General features: G+C 32.0%; 1 protein-coding gene across 1 annotated transcript; it reads right to left on the bottom strand.

The window, feature by feature from the left end:
• Positions 1-559: 559 nt before the first annotated feature.
• On the bottom strand, positions 560-9,334 carry LOC115972499 (potassium transporter 5-like). Its single transcript, XM_031092809.1, has 8 exons — positions 8,986-9,334; positions 8,206-8,431; positions 6,191-6,439; positions 5,535-5,585; positions 2,859-3,119; positions 2,609-2,776; positions 1,743-1,997; positions 560-1,662 (listed from the first exon to the last, which is right to left on the bottom strand). Exons 1-8 carry the CDS (start codon positions 9,154-9,156, stop codon positions 704-706), a joined length of 2,340 nt encoding a protein of 779 aa, XP_030948669.1. The 5' UTR covers positions 9,157-9,334; the 3' UTR covers positions 560-703.
• Between the last annotated feature and the right edge of the window lie 7,549 nt (positions 9,335-16,883).

Raw genomic sequence — 16,883 nt, 5'->3', positions numbered from 1 at the left:
AGAAGATTCACATACACAACATAAAGAGCAACTCTAAAACGTAGCTAGGGTTTTCCCTTTTATACCTAGGGAAAAACATAAAACCCTACACGTCAAACGAGTTTGGGCTAAGTTGGAAATTCTATAGAAAAAAACATTCTACATGACTTTCGAACGATTAAACCAAGCAGATTTACACAGTAAATCCTACAGTAATTCAATTCCAACTTTATATAAAAGCACATACTTTGAGCAAGTCTAAACAAGTCTAAACAAGATTAAAATGTTTTAATCATAATTTGCTAACATTACAAAATGAAATTCTAATACATTAGTTCCTAATTCCTTAGAAACAAACAGTATCACCAAAGGACATGTCTTTTTTTTTTTTTTTTTTTTGAAACCCAAACAAATTTTCTTTCAATAATTTAAAAGCAAATTCATTATTGTCTTACATCAGATTGTAGCACCAGGGGGACATGTCAAGCTTACTTGGATGATATAATTTCTTGTTATGTTTTCTTGAGATTTCTAACATGCATCACATCTTCCCACGTGGCACCAAAATCCCTTAAGCGTATACATAAACTTCTTTGACATAAATATTATCAGGGTTTACATCTAGATGACCTATATGTCTGTCACGCTCGTGCATGAAACTGCCATGCTTATTCTATATGTACAAATTTATCAAAGTGTCATCCAACCACCGTCAAAACAAGTTCTAAAGTTCGTAAGTCATGCCTACTTTTAGCATGCGCTTGTGAGGAATATTAAACACTTTGTCACTCTGTCTCAAATTTCTCTTCAAGAAATTGTAAGCATAATCTATTATAATTCTCCTTCCTATACCAGCTCCTTTGCGTGCAATAACTTCATTCTCACCAAACAAATGGACAACCCCAGCACACCATGCTTTGTCCACTGCCTCGATCTCCTTCTCTATTGCCTCTTGTCGCTTCTCTTCATCAACTTGCTTTACATCCTTATTTTCATTCTCTCCATCAACTACTCCATCGTCTAATTCTCCACCATTTTCATCATTGTTGAGCACATTTTGGGACAACCAAAAAACTTGATTAGCAATAAAATCTTTCAACATTTCAATCAACATCTTCTCAAAAGGCTCGTGCTCATTGCGCACATCTAAGTATCCATATCTCACAACACAACGAAACACATTGTGCTCTTTAGTTTCTACTCGACGAAAGAGGAAACGCTGTTCTGTTGGAACTTTACTTATAGGTAGTGACTTGATGGAGACAAAAACGAGGACTGAGTGCAATGCAGGCACATTTGCAACATAGTGCTTGAAAATCGGTGGAATGCCCTGAACAAGCTCTGAGTAGAAGATGGCAAGTCCAGGCATTTGATTAATGTTTGTGCCAGTAATAACTTCCTTGAGCTTATCTGGAGGGATTTTGTGATCAAGCTCATAATAGTACTTTCTTCTATACACATCGTTCCAAACATACATAATAGTCATTAGTACTGCAGCAAAGGCTAGGGGAAGATATCCTCCTTGGTCAAATTTGTAGAGGACTGAGCTTAAATAGACTAGCTCCACAGTGCCAATAACAAGAACATATGAGATAATGAGAAGTATGTGGGTTTTCCATATCATTATCATGATTAGTACTAGGAAGGAAGATGTGAGGGTCATTACAAACACCACTGCTATTCCTGAAATGCAACAAAGAGTGTGGGTTAAAATTTTAGATAAGAGAAGGCAAAAATGAAAAGTTAGTAGAATTTGGCATTACCATATGCATTGCCAATACTCGTTGTACTTCTGAAACCTAAAGTAACGGCAACACAAGCCAACATTAGAAGATAATTAATCTCTGGTATGTAAACTTGTCCTTCATACTTAGTCGATGTATGCACAATTTTCACACGAGGGAAACACCCCAGTGATAATGATTGTTGGATTATAGAGAAAGATCCTGAAATCATAGCCTGGCTAGCTATGATGGCTGCCAATATAGCTATACCAAACATTGGCCAATACAGAGGGCCTGCACCAGAAATAGTCCAAACAGCAAATCAAACAAAATATATATAACACAAAATTTTAACAAAAGATATGTATTATGAACCTCCGTACGAAGGAGGGGCAATATATATATATATAGGTACTATACTTTGATATTGATTCTTAGGTTTCCCACTTAAAATTCAGATATGTGATTTTTTTTTTTTCATGACTAAATTTAGCCATAGCAAAATTTTAAGAGGGGAACCTAAGAATCAACATCTAAGTACTATATCTAAGTTTTTTCTATATAAATAATATGAAGAAACGGTGTGGCTGTAGAAACAATTAATAATAGGGTTTATTTTCAACTTTTAAAAAATAGGGTAATTTGGAAAAAATATTATACTTAGAAAAAGGTGAAATTTAAAAAAATGGTAATTATAGGTTTATATTGTATTATTAATGTAAATCTTACATTCTAGAATAAAATAAATGTCTACAACATTGTACACATTTATTTAGTCTACAATGTAAATCTTATATTGTTAGTACAATGTAAATTTATAATTTTTCTTTAAAAAATATATAATATACTTTGAAAAAAAAATGTAGGTTGAATCTGCATTATTAAATGGGCCCTTAATGTTTTACCAGGAATAGACTTGAAGAAGGTGTCCCCGACAAGGTCAATGTGCTTGCGAAGGAAGGCTGCTTGTCCAGTGTAAGCGAATATGAGAGCGGGGTAAGTCACTGAACACATACTTATTTGTATGGACCTAACTGTGAAGTGGCCTACATCGGCAAATAGGGCTTCAGTTCCTGCACGTTTTCATTTCAACACTCTATCAATGATTTCTCAAAGTTATTCAAATATAGTTTCATTATGCAACCAAATTCTAACCTGTTATGGCGAGGACAATGCCACCAAGGGAAACCCATGCTTCTTTTTTGTTCCTCTGAAAATATTCTATAATGTATTGTGGATTTAGAGCTTTGACAACTGTTGGATCAAATTTGATGAAATTGAAAATGCCAATGCCACCGATGAATGCAAACCAAATACAAATTATTGGAGCAAAAGTGTAGCCCACTTTGTCAGTTCCAAATCTTTGAATCGAGAATAGGCAGATCAAGATGGCAACTGATATCCAAACAATTATATCTGCAAATATAGAAGTAGTATAAATATTGTAATACATGTATGATAATATAATTAACTAGGATTAAGGATCATTTGATTTGATTTCGTTTATGTATGATAATATAATTTTCTCTAAAAAGTTGGTGCAGGTAGTTTCTCATTTTGGTTACTCAAGCTTCAATTAGGATCATTGAAGACATATGGATGCCAGAAAAGAACTGAGAGCCCAATAATTACTGTGCCCATAGTTTAAAAGCTTAGTACCTTTTTTTTTTTTTTTTTAATTTATTTATTTTTTTAATGAGAAAAACTTAGTACTTGATTAATGCCTAATGCTTATTGCACTTTAGTTGACTGAATTTACTATATAGGGTCATGCTATCGGGTGCCCTTAGGGCAATAGTTAATAATTCATTTTGGAAAAGTTTTGACACAACTTTTATGGAAAATGAAAAAAGATGTCAAAACATTAATTGTTTTTTTTTTCTTTTCCCACAAAAACTTTCTTTAAATGGATTATTAACCATTGTCTTTAAGGGCATCTGTTAGCATTTCTCTTACTAATATATGTCTGGACATATGTTAGTAAACTATTTTAAGAAATTTTTTATGCGAAATTGAAAAAGTTGCTAACATTTTCAATTTTCCATAAACCAACTTTTTCAATTTCTCATAAAAAGTTTTCTAAAATGTATGAATTGCCTAAGTGTCTTTCTGGTGATTACTGAATATAAAAGTCATACAATCTTTTTAAGAAAATGAAAGTGGACTAAATTAATATCATTTAGAAAATTGTTTGATTAACAGAGCTCCACATTCAACAGCCCATAATACAATCTAGACAACATTATTCGTAAAAATTTAAATAAACTATTTTGTCTTTCTATCCTTTTGCATAAATTGACCGTCTAGCTATCACGGTGACATAGGAAAAAGATGTGCTACGTCCACAACATTTTTACAACAAATCATAGGTGGTTAGTTGTTATTGGTTCAAATTTGAACCTAACACTAAGATTAGTTTTTTGTCCCAACTATAACAACCTACTACTTAGGATTTATAGTAAAGATGTTGTGGACATATGATTTCTCCATAAGGAATGAATTAACTATATTATTGCTTGAGGATGTTGTATTATGTAATACAACAACGAGGCCTTAATATATATATATATATATATATATATACACACACTATTTAAGGGTGTCCCCTGTTTGGGATCCTTATTTTTTTATTTCAAAAATGCCCTACACCCCTATGTTTAAGTAAAGACAAAACTGAAGGACAATTCGGTGAAAATACAATTCTAACTCCTACTAAAACATTGCATAAAAAAGAGATGTGCTACGTTCACAACATTTTCATAACAAATCATAGGTGATTAATTGTTATTGGTTCAAATTTAAACCTAAAACCAAGATTACTTTTTTGCCCCAATAATAACAACCAATAACAACCTGCCACTTAGGATTTATTGTAAAAATATTGTGAAAATATTGTAGACATATCATTTCTCCCTAGAAAATAAAGTCACTTTCCTATTGATTTTCAAATTGCTTTATTCACTTATAAATTATATTTTCAAAATAAAAATTATATATAAAAAATAAAGACACAACCTTTCCCTTTTTTGCTATAAAATAGGACCACTATACATTTTTGCTATAAATTATATAAATATATATATATATATATATATATAGTTGAGTTCAAATTGCAAACGATGTCAATATAATTGACATTATACCACTTAATAAATTTTTATTAGATCAATATTTTGAAAATCACACTATTAGATTATATGTTCTTGATACATGGATACAAAATTCCATGCTAATCAGACGTTGTAAACTATTTGATCTATAAGCTCATTTTTTTGTACTTTTTTTTATGGGTTTTTTGTATTGTTTTAACATATAAAAACGTGAAATTTAAACAATGATATTGTTAAAATGTTAAAAAGCTAAAATGTAATCTAACCATAGATATTTCAAAATTCTCATTCAAAAAAAAAATATTGGAGTATGGGCACGCATGCACATGCAATTTTTCAACGTAGATAACCCTCGTACTCTTTAATTCGGCCACAAAACATTTAAGGACTCTAGCGCTTAGCCTATATGTAAATTTCAAAGTTTAAAACTCTCCAAAATTTCATTTTCGATAGTTTGGTACTCCTTTGAAAAGAGGAAAGATTCCAACTCAAAGCGTGCCTCACTTTCCTTGTCTTAGAGTCCATGGATTCAACATTTTATGTTTATAAGTCATAAATTCAGCTATTTTTATCTACTTCTTAATTAGCAGTCAAAGTTGGAAACCAAAATTAATAACATTGTATATATATATGTATACCATGCAATGCATCATTCATTAAAGTGAAAGATAAGAAGAAATGGCAATCCAAGAGAAAAGAGTGCATGTGATGTACGTAGTACCATCTGTCACTGCAGATGTAGCTTTCTTGATCCCTCCCACAGCTGATAAAACTGCCATCAATCAAAAATGACAGAAAATCATTTTAAAGTCAAAAGTCAGATAAGAAAATAAGAGAGTAAAGACTAAATTCCTACAAATCCTACGAACCCTACGAAATTTGAATGGCGTGCGGACAAGGGATGCGTAGATCATCAATTTGAAGCATAAATCATCAATCTTGTCATATTCTAACTCCATTATACTATATTCTTTTGACAAAGACTTTAAAAAAAAAAAAAAAAAAAAAAAAAAAAAAAAAAAAACTATTCCTAAAATCTAATTTTAGTGTATTTATCTAATTTTTCATACAATATCAAACTATCAATGGAAACTAAACTAAAAATTCACATTTAAAAAAAAAAAAAATAATAACCCCTTTTCTTCTATAAGTGTTATAAGAGTCATACTAATAAACCTAACCCAAAATTTCCTCGTGGGAGAGATTCCATATAATATAAATTATTTATTTTACATTACAGTATTGTGCTACAGGATTCTTCTTAACAGCTGTATAATTTATTTGTTTTATGTTATATAAACATGCAGTATAGGGATAATTCATAATTCTCAGTAGGTTTCGCCTTTAGAGAAACATCAAATAAGAAAATAAACAGACCTGAGATGCAAGGAGTGAGCACACCATCTCCAATCACCATGGAAGTACCAAGCATGGTGGCGTACAAAAGGAAGAGCTTTGCAAACTGGCTATTCTCTAGCTTAGACTTAAGCCACGATGCCCTCTTTAGACTGTTATTTGGTGAATCAAGCTTGAAATTTGAGACCTCCTGGTCTTCAGCTTGCTGACTAGGGATCAAACCGACCTTTGCATATCGGCATATGAGAGAGTACAGAGCAAATGTGCCTCCTAAGATAGTTTAATTACTCGTCAATTAGAAGTAATAATATATTTGTTCAATTTTCTTTCTTGCTCTAGGAAAAAGTTTAAATGTAGAAATAAATCAGAAACAATGTTACTATGCAATCTCTTTCTATTAAAGGAAGCAAACTGTTAAATTGATTAAGTTGTTCCAAGTCCCTTTTTTTTTTTTTTTGGCTAAGGCAATAGACTTGTTCTGAGCTAAAGTTATAATAATTGGGTAACATTTTTAAAAATGGTCACGTCACATCTAAGCTTGGATTAAAATGACTATAAAATTATACCTGCGATATAGCATGTCTCGCAGCAGGTAATTTTTCTTTTAATTATGGGTGCGCATGTGTATGTACGTTAAAAGACTTTTGAGAAAACATATGAGAAATATAAAAGGGACCGTTATTGTGGAAGTTTATTCTATTAAATTATAACATACATGCATGCTCATGAATATTAAAAAGTAAAGCCATGTCCTAAATCTGGGGATCAGATGGACCACCAACCCCACTTTTCTTCACGAGCAGTGGAAAAGTTTGGATATTTTGAATCTTCCAGCCTTCCACAGAGCTCATATGAAGTTTAACCATTAAACTAAAAGGCTTTATTACTATTATTTTCTTCTTCTAAAAGAGGCCAGGTGCTTGCAATTTTGGCTTTTAAGGTCTGAACATTTGACTTGGTACGCGCTGAATCGTTTTCGGAAACGGTCTTCTCATATAAAGATCGGGGTTGGCTAGTCAAGCTTCTCCCTAGTTCGTGAATTCCCTCCATGTTTACTTTAATGCATACAAAAATTTCCTTTTAAAAAAAAAAAAAATTTTATTTAAACAATATTAAAAATACTATAAATTTTATTACATAAATCTTATAAACTAACTTATTATTAATTAGAAAAAAAAAATTTAATATTCATTTATTATATTGTATAAGTGGTACTAATTATAATTTTTTTACATCAATTTGTACATTTTTTGTAATAAAATTTGTAGAAGCTTTGGTACTTTTATATAACACATGAAAGCTCTATACTTTAATACAATGGAATCCTTAGAAACTTGAGTTCGTCTTGAACTTTTCTCTCAAGAGAGAATCTGAAAATGTTTTAAAAAGATATTAAAATATATAGTAGGTTATTCAAAGGTGCCCATTTTTTTTTTTTTTAGGTATCATTTTTACCTAATCTTATTGTAGAGTTTTGGAGTTAGTTACAAGTATTTGGTCTTTGAATTTCAATTAAATATGCACCCATGACAAAATTGAGGTGAGAGGACTTCTTTTTTTAAAGGTAACATTATTTACATTTATAAGAAATTGGGAAAATATCTCAAATTTAATCCACTACTAAAGAAACCAAAAAAAAAAAAAAAAAAAAAACTGTGGTGGAGGATTTAGTATATTCAGAAGCTAGCTGAGAAGAGGATTTACATTTAGAAAATTCACCCCTTCAAAGAAATAATTTGAAAAATCAATGTGTAAATATTTGCAAGTAATGATTGATAATAGAATAATGAAAATATTTAGCATGGAACTCATTTAAAATATCCGCTCTCTTTTTATTAAAAAAAAAAAGTATGAGCCGGACAAGGCCTGGCATTCTGCTGACCAATAAATCTGGTAAGACACGGAATATATATATATATTCACCAGGTGCACAGTAAATTGTCATGGAAAACGCATGGGATAGCCTGTGATTATGTGCAACTTGTATGTCTACATGTTAACCTAAAGAGCAGCTAAATAAGGATGTAAAATCTTACCATCACCACTGTCATTGGCTCGTAAGACAACGAAAACGTATTTGACCAAAGGGATCAGTGTGAGGGTGTAAAAGATCATAGAAAGGACTCCCAAAATGTCATCATTATGGTTTATGCCTTTTGTGAAGGTGCTTTCAAACACATATAATGGTGATGTACCAATGTCCCCATAAACAATTCCGATGCTCTGAAATGCTAGGTGCAAGATCACCTTCCACGCCATAGTCTAAAAAAAAATCCAGAAAATACACGTGAATGTTAAAATCAGAATTTTTGTTAATTCAAAAAGACGAAGAAGAATGATTATAAAAATAAATAAAAAAGATTAAGAAGAAGAAGAATTATTACAGTTGCTTAACTTTTTTTTTTTTTTTTTTTTTTTGGTGGTCAATTTTACTCCGTGTTCTTTACTATATCATCAATGATGTACATCACTTTAATAATACAATATTATAACCCAAAAAAAAATGTATATGAAAGATTTGAATTGATAGAAGTATGATTGATGTACTAAATGACATCCATCAATTAATATGATAGGTGCAGTCTTTCTTTTAGTATTTCGATTGGCCTTGACATGAAAACGATTTGAAATCCTTAAAAAAAAAAAAAAAAAAAAAAAAAACGATTTGAAACTAAATATATAGAAATAACTGAAAAATCTAAGCGTTTTACCAAAAAGTGTTTTTAGTAAAGATGTCATGTAAGATGTTGCTCTAGCTAGGCTGAAAATATGTAAAAAAGTAAAAAACACATTAATTATTAATATTAAAAGGAGACCTTGGAGTCATGGCCATGAAGACCTCGTATGCTGCTGGATTCGATGTCTAAGGAGTCGTGTCTTCGCAACTTATGACATGAAAGTTTCTTCCCTTTGAGTTGTTGATGAGGAACTTCCTCCTCTTGGCTTTGTTCGATTTTATCTTCTTCTATACCATCAGATATTTCCATGTTTCTATGTATCACGGATTGTATACAAGGTGATCCAAAGAAAGCACAATACAACTATCCTAGCCTTTTCCCAGTCTCTTAAAACTCTTTTTTGGAAAGTCTCTCATAAACTCACTTACATATAATTAAAGGAGGGATTAGATTTAGAAGTGAGAAGGATCTATGAATAGGTGGCGATGATGAGGCTCTGGAGGGGTTAATTCCTAGATGCAAGAATGGGTGATACATATTTATATCCAAAACAGGAGGCACACCCCCAAAAAACCAATTAAAAAAAAAACCCACAAGAAAAGCTAAGGATTGAAAAATAGGGTGGAAAAAAGCCCTACCCTATGTGTGTTTCGCCAATAATAAGAAGAGAAGTACGTTACGCATATTGATTTTTCTTAGTGAAGTACGTTACTTATATTGATTTTTCTTTTTATAATTGTTAAAGACTATCTATTAGTTAGTCGACTCCGGGTTTATAGGAACCACAAAGCTATATATGGCCCAACAGGTTAGTGAGTTGAGCTATGGGTTAATTGCATTGTTAATCTTAGTAATGTCCTAGTCTTAAGAGTATGGTCATTGTGGCTGTAAGGTTGAATTTATTCAACTATGTGTTGACTTTATTCTGTACCAAATTTGTTTGTAATTCAACATTTAGAAACCCTGTTTTCAGATAGGAATAATGTAAGAGTTGTGTATGAGAGTATGAAGAATTGATCAAGTGTGTGCATCAAAAGGCTTCTCGAGACTAGAATTCGCGATTGACTTGCAAGTAGTGACTCACCAGAATCCAACACACGTGTGAAGCATGCAGGAAGTTAAAGGGTCAAGACAACTGGATCACTACAGCATAAAAATACAATTTAGTCATTCTGTTAACTGGTGACTGAAACTCGCAACTTGTCTCAATCGTGAGTGACTAGCCAGTGCACCCTGTTTTGCAAAAAAAATGACTTTTCACATTTCTTCTCATACCCTACTATAAACACCCTTATATCTATGAAATGTAGAGGGCTTTCACAAAGAATTTTGAGAGATAAACCCTAGAGAACAACAAAATTAATTCATTCACAATTTTATGCCTTTGATTCTCCAAATTCCTCTACTCTCACCCTCTTCATTGTCATACCCTTAAGAGGAACTTAAGCCAAATCCTTACCTCACCACATTCAGAGCAGTGAGAAGGTTATTGGTGTTTGGGAAGCAATTCAAGAGAGAACCAATTCATTTTGGTTGATGCAATGGAATAATTGCGGGATCCGATAGGCTAAAAAAGACAAGGTTAGGTGAATGTTCAAATAGTGTGTAAAACACCAATGAACTTTTAAACCTCCAAATTACAAATTACCAACACACGCTTATAATCAAACAATATATGTGCAAAATATGAATATAAGCTAAACCCAAACAGGTAACACACTCTAAACTATAATTAATCACAATCACAACAGTAATTAAAAGGTAAAGAGAAAGTGAAGAAAGATGCAAACACAAAGATAATACGGCGATATGTTATCGAAAAGGAAACCGAAGTACTTAGTGAAAAACCTCTCCGCCTGTAACGTCCCAGTCAGACACAAAAAAAAGGGGTAGATTTCTTTTAGTTCCCACGTGCCTCCCAACTACCCCACCTAACACCCTTCCCTACCACTCATTTTCACTCATCCCCTTATCTCTTTGATCGGCTCCTCACTTCTCATTTCTTTATTTTTCTTCTTTTTCATTTCCAATCTAACACTTCTCTTCACTCCTTCAAACTCTCCCGGTAGTACCTCCATACCACCATTTCCACCATCATTTTCCGGTAAGATTACCGGAAAATTCTTGAGAACCCATAAGCACCTTCACATTCTTTTTTTTTTAGGTAAAAATTTCTAATATTTTTGGTGGGTTTTACAGTTTTGCTTGAGGTTATTGTTTATCTAAGTTTTAATAATGATACCCATGTGATTTATGAGCATTGAAAGTGATATTTATGTGTTTGTATGTATGGGTTTTGTATTGGTAGAATTATTTGATGAGTGGATATATGGTTTATACTAATGATGACTGCCTAAGGTTTATTTATAGTGGAAAATTTAGGGGTTTTGAGTTATAACATGTGATGGTTGGTAAATCTAATTTTCCATTGCCTTTGGGTTTATTTGGACTTAGTTAAAGTTCTAAATTTCTTGTCTTGGAGGATATTTTGATTTTGCTTTCATGGGTCTCTTATTGATGTAGTGTAAATTTTATGAAAGTTAGTCATGATGTTGGAGATGATATTAAATGGGTTAACTTTATAAATTAGAGTTTATTCCTTGCGAATCAATTTGTTGAGAAACTTTGGAAGTGGAATACATTATTATTGATGAGGTTAAATACTAGGCTTACCTAATTAAGTGCTCTTTTGGTAATTCCTAAATTGTGGCTAGATGCAATTTCAAGCTCTATGCCTTGATATTGTTTAGGTTCTAGCTAATCTCCTTGAAGCTTGGAGAATTAGGATTTTACAGTTGCGAGGTAAGTAGCTTTTTAATGAGATTTTTGAAAAATAAACATGTTGCATAAATGATGTTTTTGGGTTAGACACACTTTTGGAAACTACCTATGAAAATTATATTTTCCTAAAACTATTGTGTCATAACCTTAATACATGTATGATTATATCTTAAATGCATCATATTTGGTATTGCATTTGGGGAAATGCATGAATTGTTGATATGAAAAAATGAGCATCTTTTATTTAATCTTTGATAAGGAAATCTTGGATTTTATGGTATATTAGAAAATTTAAAGATGCTTATTTTGTCTTGTTATGTGGGAAATTGTTAGAAAATCTTTTGACAATAATGAAGTTGAAAACCTTACAAACTTTATGGAAGTTAGATTATTTAAAGTTTTTCTGAAACTACCTGGTTATAAACTATGTATTTGAAAGAAAATGTATAATTGTGAGCTTTATGGGGTTTCAACACCATGTCATATGTGATTTCCCAATGATCACCCAATTTGGTTTTCGTAATCTTTGTGACAAGGGAATCAAATCTAGGTCAGTGCCCTTTTACTTTGGATGACACATTCTTCCCTACTGCCCATGGAGAGAAAGAGGTTCATTGATTGTGTGTGGGTGAGGCTGTTGCCCATGGGGCCAAGAGACCAGATACAAGAGAGGTCCTATTTGACGCACTCTCTTTGCTGCCCATGGGGGGAGAAAAAAACCTTGAAGGTATGGGTGAGGCTACTGTCCATGGGGTTAAAAGTCTACATACCAGAGAAAACAATATCATGTCAATTCTGAATGGGTGGATCCCTTGACCGGTCTATGTGGTAGTGTGATATATTTGTGATAATTTATCTTATGTTAGATATTATGGCTTTGGAAATTTATATTGTTGATGCTCACAGATTATAGTATATAGCTTCAAGGTATTTACTTTGAGAAACTTTGTTTTTCATTATTTAATCATTCTTGTCATATTATTATTATTGAAGATGAAACTTGCATTTCCCCCATCTCCATTAATTATGCTACTTACTGGGCGTTAGCTCATCCCATCCTTTAACAGTTTTCAGATTTACTAGCTATACCTTGAGTATGGAGCTTACTTCTTTGGTGATGATTAGAGTGTTATGTTAAATTTGGAGACTTTTGCTATAAATGGTTGGTGACTCGATGTTGCTATGTTCAATGAGACCTTAATTAATTCTATTGGAGGTGGGCCGCTTGAGGTTTGTTAGCCTTTAGTGTGATAGGACTAGACTTGATGTTAAGGTCCTTAATCTTGATAAAATTGTGACTTTGTGTAATTTAATGAGTTTTGTAATATATTCATGTATTATGTGGAGGTACATGATTTTTAGTTATTGTTTGTAAATATGTTATAGAGCTCTGACTTGTAATGTGGAGATTTTAGTATGATTATGTATTCTTATCCTATGGAAAAGAAAGGAAAATAAAGATCTCCTATAATTTGTTTTGCCAAAAAGGAAAAATCTACAAGTAGCCTTGGGATGTATTTCTCATGCTTTGGACCCTTTTTGGTTTGGGGCGTGACACTGCTGCCCTCCATGTAGTCAATAATCCACTAGAGAATGAAGTTGGGATACATGAATAGCAGAAGACCCTCTAAGCCTAATCTATCCAATGCACCTAAACCCTCCAAACTTCTTGCTCCAACAGGGTTATGCCAAACCTTGTCTTCTCTAACTTACCAGATCCCGCAATAGCTTATTACATCAACCAAAATAAATTAGTCCCTTCTGAACTGCTTCCCAAGCACCAAAAAAAATTTCTCACTGATATGGGTATGGTGAGATAAGAATTTGATTAAATGTAATTCTTAAGGATATGTCAATAGAAAGGGTGAGAGTAGAGGAATTTGGAGAATCAAAGGATGAAGATTGTGGATGGGTTAATCTTGTTTTCTCTAGGGTTTCTCTCTCAAAATTCTCTCTGAAAGCTCTCTACATTTTGTGGGTATAAGTGTATTTATAGTAAGGTGTATGAAGAATGCAAAAGGTCAGGTTTCTAACAAACAAGGCATTTTGGCAACTCGGCCTCAGGACTGGAACAAGTCACGAGTTTGAGTCGCGAGCTAACTGCTTGGCCAGACTAAAAGTTTTGTCCTGTAGTGTTATAACTGGCGTGACCCTTCAGCTCCCTTTGCATGCTTCACATGTGTTCCGTTATGGCGACTTGCCAATCACGAGCTAGTCGCGAGACTTGCACACTTCTGAGATTTCTTCACACTCTTTCACACACTACCTTTACATAATTCCCACCTAAATACAAGGTATCTAATTGCTAAATTACAAGCAAATTTGGCACGAAATAAAGCCAACACATGATTGAATAAATTCAACCTTACATTAGGCGTAACCTTGTTGGATCAAGAAGCTTGAAGGGTTTAGGTGTATTAGGTAGATTAGGCTTGGATGGTCAATTGCTATTCATGTATTCCAACTGATTTTCTAATGGATCATTTTACCACTTGGAGGGCGGCGAAGAGGTTTTTCGCCGAGTTCTTCGGTTTTCTCTTCGATAACACATGCCGGTATTATCTTGCATTTGCTTCTCTCTATCCCTTACTCTTTGCTTTTAATTACTACTGTGTTGTGATTAAATTATGGCTAACAATAGTTTGCATGTTTGGATATAGCTTATATTTATCATTCCGCACATATATTGTCGAGTATAAGCTTGTGTTGGTTATTTTGTAATTGGGGGTCTAAACATTCACTAGTGTTTACACACTAAGTGAGCTTTCAATGGCCATAAGTTTAGGAGGTAGGTCTATCTTTCACATTATTGAACTTGAATTATGTGTATAAATTCTACTGAATTATCAATAAAATATCATTAATTGTCATTTCCTTATAAACACAAGTTGTTTAGGACGTTAGACTCCCTCAAAATAGTCTATTTTATAAATTTAGGAGGCCTAGGTGGTAGCACCCAAAAGTAGTACATTTAATTCCTAGTTACAATCTAGAAATTGACAAGTATAAGAAAAAATATCTATCTACCAACCTTTTATATAAGTTTAGAGTTTAGGTTACAAGATGGAAATGAGTTAGACACTCACCTTACCCAATGAAACCGATTTTCTAGACTATCCAATAATTATATTGCATTATCCAAATAATAAGTATAGCATTCAAGAACATGTTATCAAAAATTGAACAAGCATTCATACAAACATGGTGAGAAAACCCAAAACTAGGCATGCAATCACATGTGAAAAAATTGGAATTGAAAGATATTAAATATGTGTGTTCTAGATGAACAACCCTAGTAATCTAAATATGTGACTATATTTGTTATAATAAAAGCGTGGAAACATGTTCATAATTAGATAGAAACCCTAATTGTAAGCATGTGAACATAAAATTTGATTAGAAAACTATAGAAACATATTGATTATGAAAACTAAGAACAACCTAAATCTAACATAATAACATACAAGAACATGTGAAGAACATAAAATAGAAGTGTGAGAGAACTAGGATATAATTGAAGAGAAGGGTTGAAAACTTTACCTGCGTGCACTAGCATTCTATGCAAAGAGAATCCTTTTAGAGATGTTTGAGAAATCAACCCTAGGGGCCGGAGGACTGAAAAACTTTCCAAGGTCCTAAGGTTTTCTAGGTATCCTTTAAACTGAAGCTGAAAATGGGTATATATACTGGATGCTTGGGATTTAGAATGAGTTTCTGAACAATGTGGCAATAAGGAAAATTTGAAATCTGAGTGAAATTCTCAGTAGGCAAGGTTTGACTTGAATGAGGAGCAAGCCAAGACCAAAAAAGAAAATAAAAATCTAGGAGAATCTAGTCCAAATGCCAATCAACACTTGGACCCAAATTCTGCTCAATTCTTTCATTTTTCGAGCGTTTTGGCCTCTCTCTCTCTCTCTGTTTACAATTCTTTTTATATATAAAATATAGGGTGATATGAAGTATGAATAAGAATCTTGTAATAAATCAATTAATATCTTCTGATATTCCTTACAAAGAAATATAGGGCTTAGATTCCCCTTTCATTATTAACTACAGAATTATAAAAATAAATGAAAAAGTGATACATACACTGGCACGAGTGTGTATTAGTTTCCAGTTCTTCGTATACAGTTCGTAGTCAGAGAAGTCTTTCAAGGAGAGTGGGAAGTAAATCTGTAAAAATCACTTGATCAACTCAAGCAATAAAAAAAGGAACAACAACGTGCGGGTTAGACACTGTCACGTGCGGCTTGTGTCTGGATTTTGTAAATTCATGTGAAAGTTCAGAACGAGGTTGTTTTTTTTTTGTCTTTTGTCCTCGAAAGTCTTCTAAAATATATATATAAATATATATATATATATATATATATATATATATCATTTACTAAAGTAGCAAAATTGTTGTCTAACTACTTTTTCTTTTTCTTTTTTTTAGAAGTAAACTGTTGACAAATTAAGTGAATAAAATGGTTTCAGTGATTATAAAACCATTCAATGGAAAGTTAGAAGGAGAATTGAAGGTAATGGCTACTTTTACCAACTCTGTTCAAAACAGAGTTTTGTCATTTGTGCTGTGTATGAGAAATTTCTTTAAATGTTTTTTTTTTTTTGGCTGAGAATCTTTAAATGCTCTTAAAATTCACTTCTTAATTCCTTTTTCTTTTTGTAACTAAGTGATTGTTTCCCTTGTATATGAGTTGGATTTAAAGAAACAGATTTATCTAACATATTTAAAAAATAATAATACGTATCACCAAGCTAAATTACATACTTATATTTGGTTTATTTTATTATCGAATAAATTTGAATTTTTTTACGAGGTACTTGATGAACTTATTGCTTTCCTATAATTAAATAGTAAATACTAAGTATAAATTTTTTTATCCCTCTACAAATATATGTTAATAATTAATAATTAAACTATAATTGAGTTAATTAATTAAATAGAATGATTTTATTTATAAACTTATAAAATTTAGATTAACCAACACTACAAAAATTATCAATAAATTATAAATAATAATTTTTTATTTTACAAACATACAATTTAATCTCAAAACTACATATAAGCATTTTATACATGTATAATAAACATATAATATTACCTTATACTCGAGAGCTTGTTTGCAAACATAATATTATGTTTGAACTTAAACTCATTTAATAACCAAGCTTAAACTTAGCATGTTTGTTAAATAAAAAATATAAACAAGTTTTTTTTTTTTCTTTTTTTTTTTCGGAACCAAGTCCAAATT

This window comes from Quercus lobata, chromosome 12, assembly GCF_001633185.2.
Source record: "Quercus lobata isolate SW786 chromosome 12, ValleyOak3.0 Primary Assembly, whole genome shotgun sequence".
In the NCBI taxonomy this organism is placed as follows: Eukaryota; Viridiplantae; Streptophyta; class Magnoliopsida; order Fagales; family Fagaceae; genus Quercus; species Quercus lobata.
The sequence above is the reverse complement of the archived record's forward strand: the minus strand, read 5'-3'. Positions and strand labels throughout refer to the sequence as shown.

Coding starts and splice junctions, on each gene's coding strand:
- LOC115972499 (XM_031092809.1), bottom strand. CDS start 9,156: ATGGAAATATCTGATGGTATAGAAGAAGATAAAATCGAACAAAGCCAA. Junction 6,440..8,205: donor AGCCAATGACAGTGGTGATG/GTAAGATTTTAC, acceptor AAACTATCTTAG/GAGGCACATTTGCTCTGTAC. Junction 5,586..6,190: donor GCTCACTCCTTGCATCTCAG/GTCTGTTTATTT, acceptor GATTGATGGCAG/TTTTATCAGCTGTGGGAGGG.